Source organism: Chrysemys picta, chromosome 13 (assembly GCF_011386835.1).
Source record: "Chrysemys picta bellii isolate R12L10 chromosome 13, ASM1138683v2, whole genome shotgun sequence".
In the NCBI taxonomy this organism is placed as follows: Eukaryota; Metazoa; Chordata; order Testudines; family Emydidae; genus Chrysemys; species Chrysemys picta.
In genome coordinates, this window is record NC_088803.1 from 41,687,537 (window position 1) to 41,710,129 (window position 22,593).

At 40.9% G+C, this 22,593-nt stretch overlaps 1 protein-coding gene across 13 annotated transcripts in view; it reads right to left on the reverse strand.

Moving 5' to 3' along the window:
• The window catches only part of BCAS1 (brain enriched myelin associated protein 1), a 90,493-nt gene that overhangs the window by 51,041 nt on the left and 16,859 nt on the right, over positions 1–22,593 (reverse strand). For all 13 annotated transcript variants that reach the window (XM_042858358.2, XM_065566046.1, XM_042858359.2 and 10 more), the window contains exon 4: positions 9,695–10,284. In XM_042858358.2, the coding sequence (XP_042714292.2) occupies positions 9,695–10,284 (590 nt within the window). The remainder of the gene's footprint in view (positions 1–9,694; positions 10,285–22,593) is intronic.

The window sequence follows — 22,593 nt, forward strand, 5'->3', positions numbered from 1 at the left end:
ACAATTTTGGCACCACTGATGACTCATAAACTATCTAAAGAGCTGTGCAAAAAATTCACCTCCCCCTTCCCAAATATCTTTTACATGAATACCTAAAAGAAATAACATAAAAGCGTGAGTCCTCACACACCTTTAGGTTTTGATCTTGCAATGTCCTAAGTGCATTTTGAGAGGTACTGACCATTCCCATCTTCTCTGAAATCTGTGGATGTTGAACACCTGGCAGGATTGGGCTCTGGGCTTTAGGGACTCCGTTAGCAGACAATTCAAATGCAGTGGATCTCATTGTAACTAACAAACAACAGTGTGATGAGCAAAGTGCAAGCAGACCAGTTAGGGATCTGTTCCTAGTAGATAACTTTGTAATTGTTAGCACTAAAGAGGCTAATAGATCAGTTAATCACAAGCCTATGGATTTATACACATGAAAATGAGTGAATTCAATTTCAGTTTACAGTGTCTTACATATAAACGACTCTTTGAACAACGATTGGGCATATTCTTCTTTTCCCCCTTTATTAACACTCAGGTTCCCTTTCTCCGTTAATAATTTATTTGTTGGGCTTGCTCCTGAAAATCCTACTTATGTGAGCAGTCCTGTTGCAGTAAGTAGGACCGACCACATACAATAAGCCAGGTTCCTTCCCCTGTTCTAGCCTCTCCATAGTGCTGTGATGGCATCGAGGGCCAGAATCTGGCCATAACTGGTCAGCTGAATTCCTGGCATGGGAGAGTGCTCAGCTTGTGTTTCTGTGCCCAGAACAATAACAAGTGATGATTCAAACTGCACTCTATCCTGAGAGGGGAACACATCACAGAGATGGGCTGTTTCCTCAACTTCTCCCCTTTTGGGCTGCCCATATCCACCTATCTTGAGGGAGCTGAGCTTTTTCCAGAGGCACAAGAAGCAACTTCACAGTGGGTGCATAGTTATCTCTCACTTTCCTGGGGCCTCCCCACACCTACTCCATGTGTTTAGGACAATTCTGCACCTTTCTATGCTGCAAAAGGAGAGAGGAGAAGATGGCCCAATTGTCTTAATTTCAAAAGCCTACATGAAGAGCAGCAGGACGTAGAAGATCTATCAAGAACCCGAAAAAGAGCTCTGTGTAAGCTCAACAGCTTGTCTCTCTCACCAACAGAAGTTGGTTCAATAAAAGATATTACCTCACCTGCCTTGTATCGCTAACAGAAGATCACAGTGAAAAAGCAAAAGTCCGACCAGCTAGGTATGCAGGTGCACACATGGGACTGCTGGATGGGGTATGCAAAAGAAGTGTTCATACAAGCTGAGGTTGGGTTGAGGTTCCACTGAAAATTGGGCCCCATATAATTTTAATCCAGATAGTTTTCTGTACTTTCCTTGTATCAAATGTCCCTGATTAAGGACTGAGAAATGCTCCTTCTTTCTAAATAGATCATAATTATATAGGTTTCAGAGTAGCAGCCGTGTTAGTCTGTATCCGCAAAAAGAACAGGAGTACTTGTGGCACCTTAGAGACTAACAAATTGATTTGAGCATAAGCTTTCGTGGGCTTGTTACTAACCCTGCCATTTCTTCTTGCTCTTCCTTTTTCATGGCAAACAGCACACCCCAATTGTTTTAAATGACTCCAGTCTGTCATGCTTGAAGGAATGACAACACATGCAAAGTCTGTTTATAGATCAGATAACCAATATGGAACCTGGAGCCTTTAAAGCTTGTGGGTTGTTTTCTGTTAAATGGGTTTGTGGGGTTTTCTTTAATTTTTGCTTACATCTCTTGAAATAAAGCTTCATTATTAAACATCATAACAAAAATTAGAAACTCTCTTGCAAAAAAAAAATAATTTTTTTTCTTGGAACTGTCAAACTTACAATTTTTTGACAATCCATATATTTTTTGTAAAAATAATTGGAAAAAAATCAAAAACTTTTGACAAATTTTGAACAGTCAAAATTTTTCAACCAGCTCTAATTATAATCTACTAAACCATGGCAAGAGAAGAGATTTCATGCGGGAATGATGTATGCAGTATTGTACCATAAGTGTAGTCCACTCCTGTATTCAGTTCACTGATATTCTGATTCAGCACTGTTTCAATGCATTGTTGACTTGGGGCCTAAGATCTTATCAGTTACTAGTTTTTTACCCTCTATTCCACACCCACCAGGGGTGCAGATATTACAATGAAAAAAGGAAAGAAACCAGTAGAAAGAGAAATATTTCTGTACCCTTTGGTGACATATTCACTAATGAACTAAATAAACTAAAATTGAAGTGCATTTTTAAATGCATTAGGACATACTGCCCTTTTCACTCCCTCAACAAAGTTTACCTCCTCTCCAGGCTGTAAATATTGGTATTTTGAGGAGGTACTTTAGTGTCTAGATAACTGTAGTGATGAGTGCAGTACAGGGCAGACAAATGCATCTGAACTCATATTGATTCGTTTACTTATACTTATATCAAGCTGCCTGCCCCAGGGTGAGCACAGGAGCTCACTAGCCATCGGTGGAACCTGCTTCCTCCTGTACTACAATCCTGCTTGATGGGCTGGTACAGGGAGCATTGAAGGCCCAGCCCCATCTCCTCCCTGCCACTCCCATGGGTAGCGAGCACCTCCCCTGTGAGTAGGGAGGAAGGGGTTTTTGCACAGGGACTGAATTCAGCCTTGTCTCTAGATGTACTACATAAGTTGGGGCGTAAGGAGGGTATGGAAGGAAGGTTCCTTGTGCCCTTGTACCTCCACTTCTCATGGAGCAGGCCACTGTTATTTTCTCAGGGGGGAGGATGTTTAGCATGAAGGCTGCTATATAGAGCTGTGCTTGAGTCCTAAAAAAAGAAGCCCTGATGTCACCACTGTGAGTCGAGGTGCTCACTGGCAGCAAAAGGGGGAAGAGGGGTTCTATACTCCTGCCAGGACCCTTCAGCCTGTGCAGCAGTACAGGCCTCCCCTCACCCTGGGGGGAAGAAGGGGGTGCCTGTGGCGCTGACCATAGGGAAGGCAGGGATAAGGCACAATGAAGGCATGCCCAAGCCTCCCCCTTGGCCGGCTCTGAGTGTAGACACAGCAGCTGCCACCTCTCTTCCTGGCCATGCCTTGGCCTCCCCTCCTAGCCCGCAGTGCCAGAACGCCAGCAGGGGCTCCCCATTGGGTGAGGATGCAGGCAACAGATCCCTCAGTGCAGAGCCGCCCCACACTGCTGGCTTGGGCATGCCCGTGATGAGAAGCCATGGCTTCTGGGTCGCTGCTCAGAGCTGGCAGTGGGAGGAGGGCCTAGCTCCCCATCCCGCTTTTTTGTGCCTCCTGGCCTCCTTCATTGTGCTCCCCCCTTCATTGCACCTGTCAGAAATACCAGAACACGATTCTGGAACATTCCAGCATCGCTCAAGTGCTGATACAGAGGCTGTCCACACCTCTTGTACAGCACTGATGGACAAGATGAGAAAGGGACACCCATGCAAATCCGATCACCAGAAATCTCTGAGTAGTAGGGTAGGCTCTAGACTTGGGAGATCAGGGTTTGTTTCTCAGCTCTGCTATAGGCTTCCTGTATAATCCTGACAAATCACACAGGGCCAGATTTACAAAGGTATTTAGGCACCTAAAAATGCAGATAGGTGCCTAGCTGTAGACACAAAAGCACCTTTGGAGATTAGGCACCTAACTCCCATTGGAAGTCATTAGGAGTTAGGCATCTATCTGCATCTTTAGGCACCAAAATACCTTTGTAGATCTGGGCTTTAATATCTCTGAGCATAATTCCTCATCTGTAAAGTGGGGATGACATTAATAGTACACTTCTCCAACCCTTTGTCTGCCTTGTCTATTTAGATGGAGCTCTTCAGAGCAGGGGCTGTCTGTCTGCATACAGACACGCATGTGCGGGTGCACAGACACACACGTACACACACACACATACACACACACACACACACATACACACACACACACACTCAATAATTACAGTGCCAAGCACAAGGGGGCCCTGATCTTGTTAGTGGCCTCTAAGTGTTATTTCAATACAAATAACAACTTATAATAATACAGTATATTTTCTTCAAACTGCAGTATGGATTTACCAGAGGCAGAGAAAATAGTGACACAAGAAGTAGTAATAGCCATTAGGAGATGATGTTCCCACTTTTTTGAGGCACAAAATTGAAAAAAATAAGTTGCCAATGTATCTTCAATAGGTGGTATCTCTGAAATACCTTGAGAGAAAGGACTAGCTGGCGTTATAATGGCACACAGGAGGTTTCTATCAACCTGTCATTAGGCTTTTTTATCAGTCTCCACTTTTTCAAAGAAATAGTCCTTTGGGTCATGTTTCTGAGATTTTCTTCCTCTCTATCATAGAATTTTAAAAGAACTATTTATATATGATTTACAAAGGAACATATATTTGTATGGGCAAGTGGTGGGTTGGGGGAGGAGGGGTGAGGAATTCTGAGCATGTGAAATCATGAATGCAATTAAAAAACTTTACTAGAGGGCTTCTTTGGCACTGTGAAGTGTGCACAGAGTGGGGTACAGTCTTAGACCTGTATGCAAGGAGTTAAGTACACAGGTTTCATTAGCAATAACAGGATTTTACCTGCTTAAATCTCCAGCCACCATTTTGCAAATCTACCACAGAAAGATATTCATCACAATGGCTCAGAACGTTTTAACAGGCTATTTAGGAGTTTCTTGCAAGGACCTGACACAATAGTTTGTACAGCTGCCAATTACAGGCCAAAGCCTTTCCAAGAACAGTATGTTCCCTGCAAAACACACGCAGTCTGTGCCAGTTTCAGTGGCCATTCTTCCAAGGATGCCATGTATAGTGGTACTGGACACATGATAAAAGCTAGCTCTACTTCAGATGTGAAAGGGACAGTAAAGTGTGAGGCACCAGACCAAAAAAACAGGATGCAGAATATACATTACTAAGCAAAACTAGCCTCAGCAGAGTGCTTGAAACTGGTGACATCAGCAAAAGAACTTCAGTGAGAATTGTTTAGTGACTTTAACCTGAGTTTCTCTCTCTCTGTCTCTCTCTCACACACTCAAATAGAAATGAAAGAGAGAGACGCACACAAACACAAACACACACAAAACCAAACACAGGACTATCTAGCGACCATCACTGGTCAAGTAGGAGTAGGTGTTCTACATTCCTACAGCCGTCCCAACGCATCTCATTGCTGACCTGAAACACTCGCCTACGAGAGCCAGACTACACAGTGTAGAGAGAGGTGGAGGATGTAAAGAGCCTGAGGCACCATGCTACCCAGAGCCACCTCAAAACCCAACATGCCACAAGCACAACTAAATCCGCTATCACCCTTTCTTCCCCCTAATAGACACACACATGTTGCATAGTTAAGCTCATATTTTCATATGCGGCAACCAAATTGCATCAGCAAAATAGGTGCACATAGGAGCAAACAATCAAATTGCACTCACAGGATACACCTTTTTCTCTGGACAGTGGGCAGTTTCACACACAGTTACCTTTTTTGCACTATAATCACCTTTTTTGTACGAAGAGCTCCCCTAAACTGTTAGCCTCCATCAGCATTCAAGCTGCAAACTCAGACCCAAACCTGGGTCTTGATATGGGGCTTTAATTGTGGCCCAGCACTAACTTCAACAGGAATTTTGCTGGAGTAAGGACTGCAGCATCAGGCCTTTACAGCGTAAGTCAGGAGGAGATAAAAAATATAGAACCTCACATTCTAGAGTCATATTTAAATACGCACAAAAACTTCTGCATCAGCGCATTCCATAATGTGCTCAGCAAAGACAAATGCTAATGAAAAAGCCTCTGGAAATAACATAGGAGGAAAATCAGCATTAGGAGCTAAATGTTCCTGGGTAAATGTTCCTGGGTAAATGCATTTCTGTAAGGAGCCAACCTTTTGAGTAATTAAGGGCTTATACTATAATCTTAGTTCAGTCATTAGAAAAACATATCAAAAGAATGTATTCCTGCCAACACTTTTGTTTGTATGAATCCTGGCTCAGTGAAACATTTCAAGCAAATAATTTATCTTTTCTTTGGCTTAAATAGTAAATTCTTCATCAATTCATGAATCCTGTCCTTGTTTTAATTATGCTGTGATGTGAATGTAGTTTTGTAGACCACGAAAATAAAGACTGGTTTGTCAAACACTGAATGCTTGTGCAACTCCTAAGCTAAACCTGTGGAGTCTATCCTTCACTTACCAGCAATGTTATTGGTTATTTGTTGGTGCTTAACCTCAGTGATGCTTTGACTTGAACAGGCTCTTACAGAGGCTACAAATCACAATCCACCAAAAACGATAATGGCCAACAGCAATAACTTGAGTTTCTTTTTAATGGTGTAACATTGTGCAGACACAATCAAGTTAAATTAACAGCTGTTTGGGAGATTTTTGGTGTAATTATAAATCTTAATCCTTCTGCCATCATACATGCAAAGTAACCAGTTTTACAGGAAACATAGTATGTATGTATTTGAAGACAGAGGCCAGGTCTTAGTTTAATCAGGTGGAATTAAAGCAAAGCTCAGCAACTCAAGAATAATTATAAATTTGACAGCATTTTTTATCACCCCTTTTCATCTGGCTATAAAATGTTCATTCCTGGCTCATCATAAAAGGTCTCAGACTCCCTCACCTCCTGTCTTTTTGTGTTCTGTCCCTCAAATATACAAAGAAATGCCAGGAAATTCAAGGCTAAGGCTGAAGTTTCACTATCACATTGAGTACCAATTGAGGCCCTTACCCTACAAGCACCTATACACATTTGTGACTTCACTGGGACCATTCACATGCTTAAAGTTAAGAGTATTTGCAGACTCAGGGAGTTAGTCCACAAGCAGTTTCACTGAATTCCAAAGGCATTATATGCAAACTCAGGCCCGAATCCTGCAAATACTTATGCATGTGCTTAACTTTACTACTCCAACTAGTCCCATTCATTTCACTTGCATTGGTCGTTCCAGGATTGGGGTCAAAGGTAGTATTCAACATGAGTAAGGGTAGCAGATGTCCAAGTATCCAAGCTAGAGCTGTGGAATAGAAGAAACATTTCTAACGTGTAATTGTTTGAGTTGGAAAAACTTACTTTGATTTGATCGTGTTTGTGATACATTGATGTTTGCTTTTAACAAACGCTCGTGTGCTTGAGGTTTACACATGTGAGAATTTGTTCACAACAAGCAAATGTTTAACTCTAATTCCTAGTGAAAAGCTACTTTTGTTTATATATTGCAGTGTACAATGTATGCTTCACGTTTCACTGCTTGCACCAACCAACACAGCATGAACTGTACACTGCCCATTTTATAATCAAATATGCAATTTGAAATGTGTGCTTTGTGGTTGCTGAAGTCTTAACATAAAAAAAGAGAATCATAGGCCAACTAGAAGTGTCTGCCAGTCAGAGAGGGGTGTGATTCCCTACAACGTTTTTATACCAGCAAAAAGCCCTACTGTAGATGCAGTTATACCAGCAATGTTGTTTTGCTGATATAGCTTATTTTGTGTGGGGAACAGGCATAAGCTATAGCTCTAAAAACATTCTTTATTTCTGGTATCAGTTGTGTCTTCTCTCAGGGGTTTTGCCTATGAGCAAACCATTGCTAGTAAAGTGAAATGGCACAGGCCTGGTCTAAAGAAAGTCACAAACAAAGGAAGAATTGTGAATTTTATACTTAACTGTAAAGGTAACAATTCTAATCAGCTATAGGCCAAGACTTAAGCTTGAAGAAATTTGTAAATATTTTTGAATCCTGGCAGAATATCAGTCTTTCCCTGGATAATTTGCAAACTGAAAGAAAAGGCAATAAGTACTGAACACATTATTCATTGTGGATTATTCATTCAGCTCTGCTTTAAACAGTGAGTGATTTTAGATTCCATGAGTCCAAGTCAGAACACAAATACACAAGTGTGCATAGGCACTATATCCCATATGTTATACATTAGCTGTCTGAGATACCCAGTGATGTGCACCATTTTTGAAGGACAGGCACAAAAACACATTTGTTATCAATAAACTTCTATTCTTTCAAACTCTTATCTTAAAACAAACTGGCAAACCTTAAAAAAAAAAAAGATAAATAGATTTATTCTAGGGCTGAGATCCTCCAGAACTGAGATAGCAAACCTTGGGGCGGGGAGAGGATGGGGGGGAAATGAATTTCAGAGTAGAAAAAGAAAGACTTATTTTAGAAACAATACTGCAATAATATATTCAGAAGGCAAACGGATCTCATTCAGAGATCTGGTCAGTGCTGCTCAAGGCAGCAGTTACTGATATTCCACCATTAGTGTAATTAGAGGACTTATGCTAGAGCCATCAAAATAATAATTGCTCTTAAAATTGCCTTTTCCTCCATAGAGTCTGATAAACAGCTGCCAGTTTTTATAATGTCTTTTTTCCCCAGAGGTCATAAAAATATTTGAGCTAGATTCTTAGCTGATGCAAATTAGCACATTGAAGCTAACAGTGGAGTTACACCACTTCACACCTGTTGAGGGACTGGCCCTTTGAGCAACATAGCCATGCTTGAAGTGCCATGATATGCAAAATCAACCTCTAGTAATGTTGATGGTGTAAAAATTTACAGATGAAGCCTGAACGCATCCCTTAGAAAAAGTTTGGGCTGGATGCTCAGCTGTTGTAAAGTAGCATTACTGTGTTGAAGTCAATGAAGCTATGTTGATTTGCCCCATTAAGTTTAAGAGCCTATTAATAATCATTTAAAACCAGAAAGAATTCTGATTACATTTCCTCCTACATTCCACTAATTCTACTTCAGAGTGCTGACAGCCCTTCATAAATAAAAAATACAATAAAATTAATAATAAACCACTGCACGTTCTCCTTGCTACTACCCGCTATTCTACAGGAAGAGTAAAAAAAAGCCATCACATTTGAGACAAAGTATAAAGCAACTCAACAGTAGCGTCAGAACAATTGCTATAGATACAAAACAATTGTTTATCTCAAATGCTGAGATCTTATCTATAAAGCGCACACAAGAGAGTCAAGGTCTATTTCCAGCTCTGCTACTGACTAGCATATGACCTTGGGCAAGTCTCTTAACTTCTTAATGCTTCATTTTCCCTGTCTCTAAAATTCATTCCTATCCATTCTAAAGAATTATCATTCTTTGGATGAAGAGCACTATATATACAAAATGCAAAGAGTTACTACGGTATTCTAGGCTTCACTAAAGGTTGTGACCTAGTATGTATGATATGCAATAAGTAGCTAGTGCATAAAATGAGTGAGTTAGTATTTTATAAGCTTCATGTGAAATATGCCTAAAGAATTTCCTAAAACCATTCAATATCACACACTGAGCTCCTAAAGCATGAAAGTCACTTGTGCTCCAAGTACATTTTTTACACGTGCAGCCAGCTGCTGTTCATCATCTAGACTAATGAAGCATGAATATAGCTATCTTGCCCAAGTCTTTGGTAAAAATACAAATGAACTTAAACTGTAGGTCAAACATCACCAATTTTGTCATGAAACAGATGCCACAGCTTGTATTAGTCTTCCAGAGATTGTTAGATTTCCCTGATAAGTGGGGGAGTCACACTACAAAGCAAGAATATTTGCTGCCTGATTCACACAACCATCAGAACATGATGCTGTCCTGCACCATTAATAATCCTAAGAAATTTCATTAAGGAAGAAATTGATATTCCCATTCAAACACTTGCCTTCCCCTGTGGGACATTGTTTGGTGTGCTCTGTAATCCAGCAGCCTCTTCCGCTGTGATGCCTGCGTCAGGAATGTCCGCAATCTGGCTTTCCTCTTGGGTTTCAACTTGTGTCTTACTCTTTTCTTTCTCCTTCCCCTTTTCCAGTTTGAAGAGTCTGTCAAAGAAAGTTACTTGTTTTGTCTTTGATGAGGCTGCGTCCTCTGTCTCAGGTGATGCTAATGCTATTAGTTCAGTGTCACTAAGTTCTGCTGCAGAAGGAGCCTGGCTTAGGTTTTTATCAGACCCTTCCTCCAGCACAGCTGTTGCAGAACTATCTACTTTCTCACTTGATGCTTTGTTCACTTCAGGCATCTCTGAACTGACATCAAGCTTAGCTGATCCAACTGATGAGTCTGTAGCTTGCTCTTCAGTACGTCCTGGTACAGGCCGTGAAAAAGAAAAGACAAAACGAGATTTTGCAGCTGGCATGGGTTTCTTGGCCTCAGTCCCAAGATTTTTTCCATTTGCATCAGAAATGGAGCTTATCTCTGTTGTCTTCTGGGAAGAAACGGCCACATTATTCTGTTCAACACTTGTCCTTGCATCCACTGCAAATAGAAACATAAAACAGCAATTATCCAACAAAGCAGGGAAGTTATCCTATGAATCGTGGTGGTCTAGAGCTTTAATAAACTCATTCTAAAATGCAATGCCTGCGTGAAGACAATATATACTGCAATGTGTTAAGTAAATGTGGTGTTCTCTGGTACAAAATGTGAGCTTCTGCTTAGCTTTGAGGCCTGGTACTCTGAGTCTTTGATGTTCTCTGTTCTCACTGAAGTCAGTGGGAGTTGTGGTACTCAGCATCAGTCCAGGATCAAGCCCATTATTTCTTTTCTCAGACTAATACCCTAACTAGAAAAAGACTAACAAGGGGAGGGGGTAGGAAGTATTTCTATCTTCATTTTACAGATGGGAAACTGCAGTACAGTGGGATGGGAGAGGAAGGATGGCCCAGTGATTAGGGCACTAGCCTAGAACATGGAAGACCCAACTTCAATGCCTTATTTTGTCACAGACTTCCCATGTAATCCCTTGGGCAAGTCACTTAGCCTCTCTGCCAGTTGGGCACCCTCTACATTTTGCTTTATTTTGTCATCTAATATTTATATCGTGGCCACGCCCAAAGATCCCACTCAGAACAGGATCCCGTTGTGTTAGGTGCTATGCAAACATGCATTGCTGTAAAATTTGCTAAAATGCCCATTTTAACACAGAAACATTAAAAAAATTTCAAATGTTGAAAGTCCAATTTCAAATGTTAAATTTTAAAAATTTCACTTAAAATGGGCCAATTTTTGCTTTGAAATGGGCTCATTCGTGGGGAAAGCACCCATTTTTTTTAGCCAAAACCCCGTGCAAAATGACCAGTTTTTCAGTAAAACGGACTGTTGTCTACTTGGCAATGAACTGTGAAAAAAAATCCTCAAATTTCACCTTGTTTAGCATTTTGCCTTTAAGTTTTTGTACACTTCAAATGAAATGCTTGAAAGGCAACAGTACTAGCGGGTATCACCTAAGAAGCAGCGGTATAAAGAAGCAGTTCACGTTCAATGACATGGCTGAGATGATGGCTTAGTTCAGCGAATGTCAATTTGAACATCACAGCGATGCTGCCTAGAATATTTCATTTTGATCCTTTCCCGTTGCGCAGTAAGGACATCATAGTCCTTGAAGATCAACAGGATGGCTCTGCTGAGATTTTTCTTGATAGTGCACAGGAGAAATCCTATCTACACCAGCATGCACAGTGTAGCTAAGATGAATATATTATTTATATTGTGGTAGTGCTTAGGAGCGCAGTCATGGATTGATACCCCATTGTGTACAGATACAGAATAAAGAGAGAACAATGAGAAGTCCTTGTGGCACCTTAGAGACTAACAAATGTATTCGGGCATAAGCTTTTGTGGCTAAAACCTACTTCATCAGATGCATGAAGTGGAAAATACAGTAGTAGGTATATTTATACATAGTACATGAAAAGATGAGAGTTGCCTTACTAGGTGGGGGGTCAGTCTAATGAGACATTTTAATTATCAGTAGAATTCCAAGGGAGGAAAAATCACTTTTGTAGTGACAATGAGGCTGGCCCATTTCAAACAGTTGACAAGAAGAGAGGGTTCCTAGGTCCATACAGAACAAATAAATCAAATTTACACTCTGGTCATAAAGTTAACTCTTTGGGTAATTACTTTAGACTCAAGACACTGCTGTCTCCATTCCACTACTGCCTACCAACTAGCAGCAGGTGGGAACCTTCTATAAACTGGAGTGACAAGAAAAACACAGAGCTTTAGGAGTCAGCTGATATGCCAGGGTGAATGTAAATTGAATTTGCTGAAAGGCTTGCCAGCAGAGAAGGAAACAGCCGATGAAAACGGAGGGCTGTGACAATGAGATTCATCACTAAGGCGAGGTTCTTACCATATGCCAGAAGGGCCGTTTCATTTAGTTTCTCTACTTTTACCACTTTCATTCTGGTATTTTCCTCCTCCTTCCTCGTGTGGGTGTGAGTGTGGGTGGGTCTGTTTCAATATCTTGTGTTTTATAGTTTGTCAATAAACAGATTTTTTCCTTTTCCAGCTCTGTACTTTAAAGGGTAAATTGTCTCACATTTTAGGCACTCCCTATTACTGCTTATGTAAGAAAATAACTTATTCTGGCAACAATTTTGTTAGCCTTTAATAAAACAATATTATCTAAATGCTTCTGCAGTATTGAGTGTGCATCTGTTTGAGCATTGGTGCATGCAAAGAGAAGTTTGCATACAATTATTCAATAGCTACTCCCCTGATCAATTAAGGTCTACTAACTATTGATATCTCTCTAAGCATACCAGGACAGATTGTTAAAGGTATTTAGGTGCCTAAAGATGCAGATAGGCACCTACTGAGATTTTTAAAGGTGCCTGCTGTAGTTCCTGAACTTCCTCAGGAGTTTTGCCTGAGAAGGGACTGCAGTATCTGGCTTTCACTTAGTAATTTAGAGAAAGAAAACTTGAGAAGGAATTTCAGGAACTCAGATAGGGATGTGGAAGACAACCCAGAAAAAAAGAACAAAAAGGTAAATGGACATTATCTTTCTTTAAGTTAATAACAAGGACAAGAAAAGACGCTTATATCATAAAAGATGCTGTGTTTCTGTTATGTGTCATAGACAAGCACTTTTTAGGGGAAAAAATATTTTAGTACACAAAATAGGAAGACAATCTTGTTAAATGCTCATTTTTTAAAACACAGCTTGTGAAGCAAAGAAAGTACTTATGTCTCTAATTACCATAGAAGGAATGAAAGGCCTGGAAAGTATCATGCACTTTGTATTAAATTTGTATTAAATTCTGCTCATTCACCGGGCAAAAACAGGTCCTGCCATCAAAAAGAAGAGCGGTTGCACTGGGTGAGCTTGGAGTTTTTCATGTCTTGAAGGGAAGGTTGAGAATAGTCACATATACCACTCCTACAGCCATCCAATCAACATTAAAAATCTAGTTTAAATCCATAAATACAAAGACATTCCGAACTGAATCTTCTACTCTTTAATAGCCCCCTGGTCATTTGGGTCATCTGGGACTAGACTAGCAAATGATCACAAATGAGTTTTATGAATTTATAGTAGTTAATTTTGGTAAACAGACTAGATGAATTGCCAACTAAAGCAAGTACATGACTAGCGCTGGTTGAATTTTTGATGGAATAGTTTCCATCACAAATTGCAGTTTTGTTGAAATCAAGATGGTTTGGGGGAATCTGTTGATTTCAACAAAATATTCACAATGAAAAGTCTAACAGTTGAATTTCAACTTTCTTGTTTAGTTTCAGTACTGTCAAAATATTTCATTTTTACTTTATCATTTTGATTATTTTTGTTTCAATGTGTATATTATATTAAAATATTAAATATAACATCATATTTTAAAAATAATGCTTTAATATCAAAGTCGAAATACGATGACTAAATGTTATCAAAATGAAACACTGCAATGGTTTCAAATAAAAAAAAAGAATTTTTTTTCTATTGGAAATTTCCAGAATTTGGCTTTTTGTTCTGATTCTGAATGAATGTTTTGTAAATGTCTTAATTTTCCAAAGAATGGAAATTTTGGTTTCCAACTAGCTCTACAGGACATGATAGCCATAAAAATGATCTGAGAACCCATGAAAGGTTTCATAGTCAATGATCAGCAATGCATGCTAATCAGGACATGTAAACTCCTCAGAAGAGGGAGCTTGTCTTATTATCAAAACACTTTCAGGTGCTGTATTACAGTGAGTACAGTAAAGCTATATTATGCTGGTTACTAACATCAGTGGAATAATCATTGTCTCCAAGAAGCAACTGTCAAATAAACTATATTTACACATAGGAATAGATGAACAGGAAAGCAGCATTACCCTCCACGCCCAGCATGACTCACAGAAGACCTGCTTTCTTACTATGTCCACATACAGACTAAGGGTTTTTTTGTTTGCTTTTGTTTTGTTTTTTTAAAGGGTCCTTATCTTAGCACTTTACTTTGCCATTAAGTGTGAAGTTAGGATGCAAAATTGACTGTGGGAACAAATCCAATTAATTACCTCATTTCTGAGTGTAATCAGGTAGCGGAATGTATAAATACTAACATTTACCCTCACATTTCAATGCACATTTGCATTTTGCAGATGCAAAAATATGGTCACAAAATTAGAGAGCATCTTCACAAATGTAGCCTGAAGTTTCCATTTTCACTCAATCCTCTTTGTGACTGTCTTAGCTAACTAAGGCTGATCCATTTCCCAGTAAATTCAAAGGGAATTGAATTGGATACCAAGTAGCACAACAGTTCCCTTTCAGCATCTCCCAGCAGTTCTCTTCTCTCTCAAATGCCATTCGCATTCAAGCCCTCCATTCTTGGTCTCTCAAGGTGCATTTGCTAGCATCCTATTTCTCTAGCATCTATGGTCCCAGGACAATGATAATACCTAGCTCTTATATAGCACTTTTTATCAGTAGTTCTCCAAGTGCTTTACAAAGGAGGTCAGTATCATTATCCCTATTTTACAGATGAGAAAACAGACACAGAGAGGGGAAGTGACTTCCCTAAGGTCACTCAGTAGGCCAGTAGAAGAGCTGGAAATAGAACCCGGTCTCCCCAACCCCAGTCCAGTGCTCCAAGTACATTTATTCTCTTCAGGACACTCCCTCTGAGTAAAAACATTCCTTATCACTGAGTGGCTGAATCAATATACAATGATCTACAGCACTGGACATAGTGACTCATGTTTATTGCGTTTCACCCTACAACATATCTTGTACTTTTTGCAAGTACTTAACAAAAGAACCTAATGCTATACGAGATTTGCAGGGTTTTTTTGTTACTCTTAAAAAAACCCAGTTCAGCAAGGCATTTAAGCATGTGCCAAACTTGAAGCACACACCTAACTTTAAGCATACACGTAGTTCCATTTAAATCAAGGTCAAAGGGACTTAGGTAATTTTCAAACTTTTACCCTAGGCCCTGAACAACTCAGGGTGACTAAAGTCTAACCTTGTTATTGAGAACACTAAAAGAGAAGCTAGCACTTCTATGCTGGTGTTAGTCTTCAAAGCACTTTAACAATGGCTTAACTAATAAATACATAATGCACAATAAAAATAAGGAACAAAAAGAGTAATAATACTATTTTGTATTTCCATAACCCTTTTCATCCAAAGATCACTCCCCATTTTGCAATAGTGGGCCAGTATTATTTCCATTTTACAGAACAAGAAACCAAAGAACATTAAGAAAACAACAACAACAACAAAAAAGTCACATAGTGCATCAGTGGGAAAGCCAGGAACAGACTCAAGGTCTCTGATCATAGTGTTGTGTTCTTTAAGCACATGCATTTTATAGTGTATTATAAAGATAGGGCCAGATTCTCACCTGGTGTATATTGGCATAGCTCTATTGACTTAAGGGGCTACCTTTTTAAACCAGTTGAGGATCTGATCCGTGGGGGGAGGGATAGCTCAGTGGTTTGAGCATTGGCCTGCTAAACCCAGGGTTGTGAGTTCAATCCTTGAGGGGGCCACTTGGGAATCTGGGGCAAAATCAGTACTTGGTCCTGCTAGTAAAGGCAGGGGGCTGGACTCGATGACCTTTCGAGGTCCCTTCCAGTTCTAGGAGATAGGATATCTCCATTATTATTATTATTATTATTATTATTATCTCAGTTCTTAGCAACACTGCCCACCCAGACTGGAGTTTAAAAAAAAAAGAAAAAAAAGAAAAGAAATAAAAACCAGTCGTTCTCTTCTGATTTTATTTCATCTATTTTTTTTTTTTAGAACACACACACTTTTTAAGTTCTGATGTATCATTTCTGTGATCGACCAAGCCAGGTATGACTCAGATCATACCTGCCAGATAAAAGCTTAAAAAATAGCAGTGTGATCAGAACTGCTCCCTTTCAGGAAGGGGCTCCATTAGGGACTTGGTAGAATAGAATCCTGGCCCCAGTGTTTTTCTGTCTGCTGCAGATGAAATTACAGGAAAATGAATTAGATCCTATTGAAGGCAGGGGAGGGAGAAGAGGAGGGGGGAGAAGTACAGAAGAAAATAGCTTCGGGTTTTATTTTTAGATGAATGGAAAATACGTGACAGGAAATCACAGAAGTGCTCACTAAAAAAGTCTACATTACACAAGACTAAATAAAATGTGATACAGCATAATTTAGTGGCCTGGTCTGAAACACTTGAGACAACCTACGACCACAGGAGGGGGTCAGTTCAGTGCTTCATATCCTCGAGCAGCAGAAGAACTACATTTTCTGTGCAGAGAGCATTCAGATACAACTGTTAGATCTTAAGCAATATTTTCAGAAGCACCTACATGAGTTAGGAACCTAACTCTCATTGACTTTCATGAAAATTAGGCGCCTAAGTGCTTGTCACGTTTGAAAATAGGATTTAGGCACGTTTTCTGCCCTACATGGACATTAAATCTGGGCTTGGACTATATTTTTGCAACTCCTGTAACGAATCACATAAGAACGGCCGTACCAGGTCAGACCAAAGGTCTATCTAGCCCAGTATCCTGTCTACCGACAGTGGCCAATGCCAGGTACTCCAGAGGGAGTGGACCAACAGGCAATGATCAAGTGATCTCTCTCCTGCCATCCATCTCCATCCTCTCACAAACAGAGGCTAGGGACACCATTCCTTACCCATCCTGGCTAATAGCCATTAATGGATTTAACCACCATGAATTTATCCAGTTCTCTTTTAAACGTTGTTATAGTCCTAGCCTTCACAACCTCCTCAGGTAAGGAGTTCCACAAGTTGACTGTGTGCTGCATGAAGAAGAACTTCCTTGTATTTGTTTTAAACCTGCTGCCTATTAATTTCATTTGGTGACCCCTAGTTCTTGTATTATGGGAATAAGTAAATAACTTTTCCTTATCCACTTTCTCCACATCACTCATGATTTTATATACCTCTATCATATCCCCCCTTAGTCTCCTCTTTTCCAAGCTGAAAAGTCCTAGCCTCTTTAATCTCTCCTCATATGGGACCCGTCCAACCCCCTAATCATTTTAGTTGCCCTTTTCTGAACCTTTTCTAGTGCCAGTATATCTTTTTTTTCAATGAGGAGACCACATCTGTACGCAGTATTCGAGATGTGGGCGTACCATCGATTTATATAAGGGCAATAATATATTCTCAGTCTTATTCTCTATCCCCTTTTTAATGATCCCTAACATCCTGTTTGCTTTTTTGACTGCCTCTGCACACTGCACGGACATCTTCAGAGAGCTATCCACAATGACTCCAAGATCTCTTTCCTGACTTGTAGCTAAATTAGCCCCCATCATATTGTATGTATAGTTGGGGTTATTTTTTCCAGTGTGCATTACTTTACATTTATCCACATTAAATTTCATTTGCCATTTTGTTGCCCAATCACTTAGTTTTGTGAGATCTTTTTGAAGTTCATCACAGTCTGCTTTGGTCTTAACTATCTTGAGCAGTTTAGTATCATCTGCAAACTTTGCCACCTCACTGTTTACCCCTTTCTCCAGATCATTTATAAATAAGTTGAATAGGATTGGTCCGAGGACTGACCCTTGGGGAACACCACTAGTTACCCCTCTCCATTCTGAGAATTTACCATTAATTCCTACCCTTTGTTCCCGGTCTTTTAACCAGTTCTCAATCCATGAAAGGACCTTCCCTTTTTTCCCATGACAATTTAATTTACGTAAGAGCCTTTGGTGAGGGACCTTCTCAAAGGCTTTCTGGAAATCTAAGTACACTATGTCCACTGGTTCCCCCTTGTCCACGTGTTTGTTGACCCCTTCAAAGAACTCTAATAGATTAGTAAGACACAATTTCTCTTTACAGAAACCATGTTGACTATCGCTCAACAGTTTGTTTTTCTATGTGTCTTACAATTTTATTCTTAACTATTGTTTTGACTAATTTGCCCGGTACCGACGTTAGACTTACCGGTCTGTAGTTGCCGGCATCACCTCTAGAGCCCTTTTTAAATATTGGCGTTACATTAGCTAACTTCCAGTCATTGGGTACAGAAGCCGATTTAAAAGACAGGTTACAAACCTTAGTTAATAGTTCCGCAACTTCACATTTGAGTTCTTTCAGAACTCTTGGATGAATGCCATCTGGTCCTGGTGACTTGTTAATGTTAAGTTTATCAATTAATTCCAAACCCTCCTCTAGTGACACTTCAATCTGTGACAGTTCCTCAGATTTGTCACCTACAAAAGCCGGCTCAGGTTTGGGAATCTCCCTAACATCCTCAGCCGTGAAGACTGAAGCAAAGAATCCATTTAGTTTCTCCGCAATGACTTTATTGTCTTTAAGCGCTCCTTTTGTATCTCGATCATCAAGGGGCCCCACTGGTTGTTTAGCAGGCTTCCTGCTTCTGATATACTTAAAAAACATTTTGTTATTACCTTTGGAGTTTTTGGCTAGCCATTCTTCAAACTCCTCTTTGGCTTTTCTTATTACATTCTTGCACTTAATTTGGCAGCGTTTATGCTCCTTTCTATTTGCTTCACTAGGATTTGACTTCCACTTTTTAAAGGAAGTCTTTTTATCTCTCACTGCTTCTTTTACATGGTTGTTAAGCCACGGTGGCTCTTTTTTAGTTCTTTTACTGTGTTTCTTAATTTGGGGTATACATTGAAGGTGGACCTCTATTATGGTGTCGTTAAAAAGCGCCCATGCAGCTTGCAAGGATTTCACTTTAGTCACTGTACTTTTTAACTTTTGTTTAACTAACGCCCTCATTTTTGCATAGTTCCCCCTTTTAAAATTAAATGCCACAGTGTTGGGCTGTTGAGATATTCTTCCCACCACAGGGATGTTGAATGTTATTGTATTATGGTCACTATTTCCAAGCGGTCCTGTTATAGTTACCTCTTGGACCAGCTCCTGTGCTCCACTCAGGACTAAATCTACAGTTGCCTCTCCCCTTGTGGGTTCCCGTACCAGCTGCTCCAGGAAGCAGTCATTTAAAGTATCGAGAATTTTTATCTCTGCATTTCGTCCTGAAGTGAAATGTTCCCAGTCAATATGGGGATAATTGAAATCCCCCACTATTATTGGGTTCTTAATTTTGATAGCCTCTCTAATTTCCCTTAGCATTTCATCATCACTATCACTGTCCTGGTCAGGTGGTTTATAATAGATCCCTAATGTTATATTCTTATTAGAGCATGAAATTTCTATCCATAGAGATTCTATGGAACATGTGGAATCACTTAAGATTTTTACTTCATTTGAGTCTACATTTTCTTTCACATACAGTGCCACTCCTTCCCCCCCTCCCCCCCCCCCGCACGAACTGTTCTGTCCTTCCGATATATTTTGTATCCCGGAATGATTGTGTCCCATTGATTGCTCTCAGTCCACCAGGTTTCTGTGATGCGTATTATATCAATATCCTCCTTTATCATGAGGCACTCTAGTTCACCCATCTTATTATTTAGACTTCTAGCATTTGTGTACAAGCACTTTAAAAACTTGTCACTGTTTATTTGTCTGCCCTTTTCTGATGTGTTAGATTCTTTTTTATGTGAATGTTTATCATCTGATCTGGCCCTTACATTATCCTCCTCCATCCTCTGCTCCTGAAGATAACCTGGAGATTCTCTATCATTAGACTCTCCCCTAAGAGAAGTCTCTGTCCGATCCACATGCTTCTCTGTAGCAGTCGGCTTTTCCCCCATCACAGTTCTTGCACAGTCCCATGAAGTAATGTGGCTGCAGAACCCAGGGAAGGAAGAAATGTTAAGGGACAGGCTCCGCAGTCTTCACATTGAGTAGCACTAAGGGCTTGTCTACACTGGCAGCACTTTAACGTGGCTTGTGTAGTCACAGCAGAGCGCTGGGAGAGAGCTTTCCCAGTGCTCTTGAAAAACCACCTCCAAGAGAGGCATAGGTACCAGCACTTCGGGTCACTGTTTACACTGGTGCTTTACAGCGCTGAAACTTGCTGCACTCAGGGGGGTGTTTTTTCACACCCCGGAGCGAGAAAGTTGTAGTGCTGTAAATTGCCAGTGTAGACAAGCCCTCAGTGTAGCATATACGCATTCATATGAATACTTAGGGCCTGGCTACACTTGCAGTTGTAGAGCGCTGGAAGTTAAACCAGCCTTTGGAGACCGCAGCAGGGAAAACGCTGCTGAGTGTTTACACTCTCAGCTGGACGTGCACTGGTGTGGGCACATTAGCAGCTCTTGCACTGCCACAAAGAGCAGTGCATTGTGGTAGCTATCCCAGCATGCAAGTGGCTGCAACGTGCTTTTCAAATGCGGGAGATGGGGTGGAGTGTGACAGGGAGTATGTTGTGTGTATGTGGAGGGAGAGAGGGTGGGTTTTGGGGGGCTGAGAGCATGTCAGCATGCTGACTTGTAAGTTCAGACAGCAGCGGACTTCCCCCTCTTCTCCCCGCCTCTCTCTCACTCACTCAAAGCAAGCAGCATTCCTTTGTCCCGGAGCAGATAAGCAGCTAGCTGTCAAAAATGAAGCTTTGAAAGGACATATCCGCATTCCTACAGCGAGTTCAAAACAATGACAAGAGTGGCCAGTTGACTTAAGGGGATTATGGGTCGTTTCTGGAGGTCAATCAGAGCTCAGTAATGCAATACCCCATTCACACTTGCACCGCGGTGCTCCAGTAGGCGCACAGCAAACGTTATTCCACTCGCTGAGGTGGAGTACCAGCAGCGCTGTAGCCGTGGAGTCAGAGTGCTCTACGTGCCTTGCCAGTGTGGACGGGTAGTGAGCTAGTGTGCCCGGGGCTCCTTTATTGCGCTGTAACTCGCAAGTGTAGCCAAGCCTTTATTTGGCAACATGAGTAAGAGTTACTGAATCTGGCCCTAAAATAATGTAAGTAGACCCCATCATAAGCAGACAAAAACTGAAGACAACATATGGGATTTTTGACAAATCTCTATTTTCAGCAGCAATGCTGAAGGTGTCTCTTGAACAGGCAAAAGATAAGGCTGGCTGTTGAGCAAGCCACTGCACAATAAGATAAGGCCAGAGAACTCCATATGAAGTAACTTTTTAAAGGGTTTTTTTTAATAGTGTATCTGATGGAGTGTCTACGCACAAGCCCTGGAGGGGTTAAGCTGGCTAACTTGGCCAGTTAACTGCCCAGGCTGCACCTGGAGGAGGAGCAGGGATTAATGACATGAGATGGATGTTCAGATGGATGGGAGCAGCTGCTGGGTGTAAGGCTAGGCTGACTTGACTCCATTCCACTCCCTGGGAGAAAGCAGGTGTGTCTGGGGCTATAGAGGCAAGTAGCCTACAGTCTCTGCCTAGGAGGACAGAGTTGGACTAGCAAACCCCAAGAGGAGGGAGAATTGGAAAGTCTCAGGGGAAAAGTAGCAAGGTATAGGATAGGGCAGAGCTTGGCTGCGGATCAGAGGGCCCTGAGGTAGAACGTGGAATAGAGGGCAGGCCTGGGTTCCCCTATTAGCTATTGGGGAAGGGCACATACCAGGCAGTGGAGAGTGGACTGCTTGCCTGGGACAGTTTGCCCTGAGAGATGTTGATACCTTGGAAGGGTAAAACATGCTTGGTGACCTGGCTGGAGGACCAAGTCATGAAGAAGTCTCTCCAGCCATCTCTGCAACTCTGGGGCTCCTGCTAGAGGAGGGCACAACAACTGAAAGGAATTAATCCCCACAGCTTCTAGGAAAAGGCACCCTAGTGCTGAGTGGACCCTGTGACAATTATCCTTTGTAGGGAGTGTTTTAAAGCAAAACTGAATGTTTACATGTCCTTTGCCAGGAAAGGTTCATTCAGATTCAACTGGTGGAAGTAAGAGCTGTTCATAGTACTCCATTGAAGAATCAGTCACTAAAGTTTCCCTTACATACTCCACTTTGTGAGTTTTATAACTCAATCATAAACAATAGTAATTGGCTGGAAAAATAAATTGTTATACAAGTTCTCTGACTGGAAACACATGTTGGATTAACACAGTGTATCTGAGACCACAATCTTGGTCAAATCTTAACCTAAGGCCCACTGTCTGCTTTTAATTTGGCTCCTTTTTGTTAGTGAAGTGTAAGACATTCTCTGTCTATTTCTCACTCCCATACTTGCCTCTCCCACTTCCCATCTCTCAAGCTACCGACTTTAGATCCCTCTTTAACACTCACCCCCCCACACACTTTTTTTTTTTAAACCTTAAATCACTCATCTCTGCTCTGGTGAGATATATGTGCCCTCATGACTGACATTTATCTGTGGCATCTGTCTAGTCTAAAACCCAGTCTTGTAAACACTTATTCTAGTGAGACATCCCTATTTGCACAATTTGTCCATTGACTTCAATATGACTACTCGCATC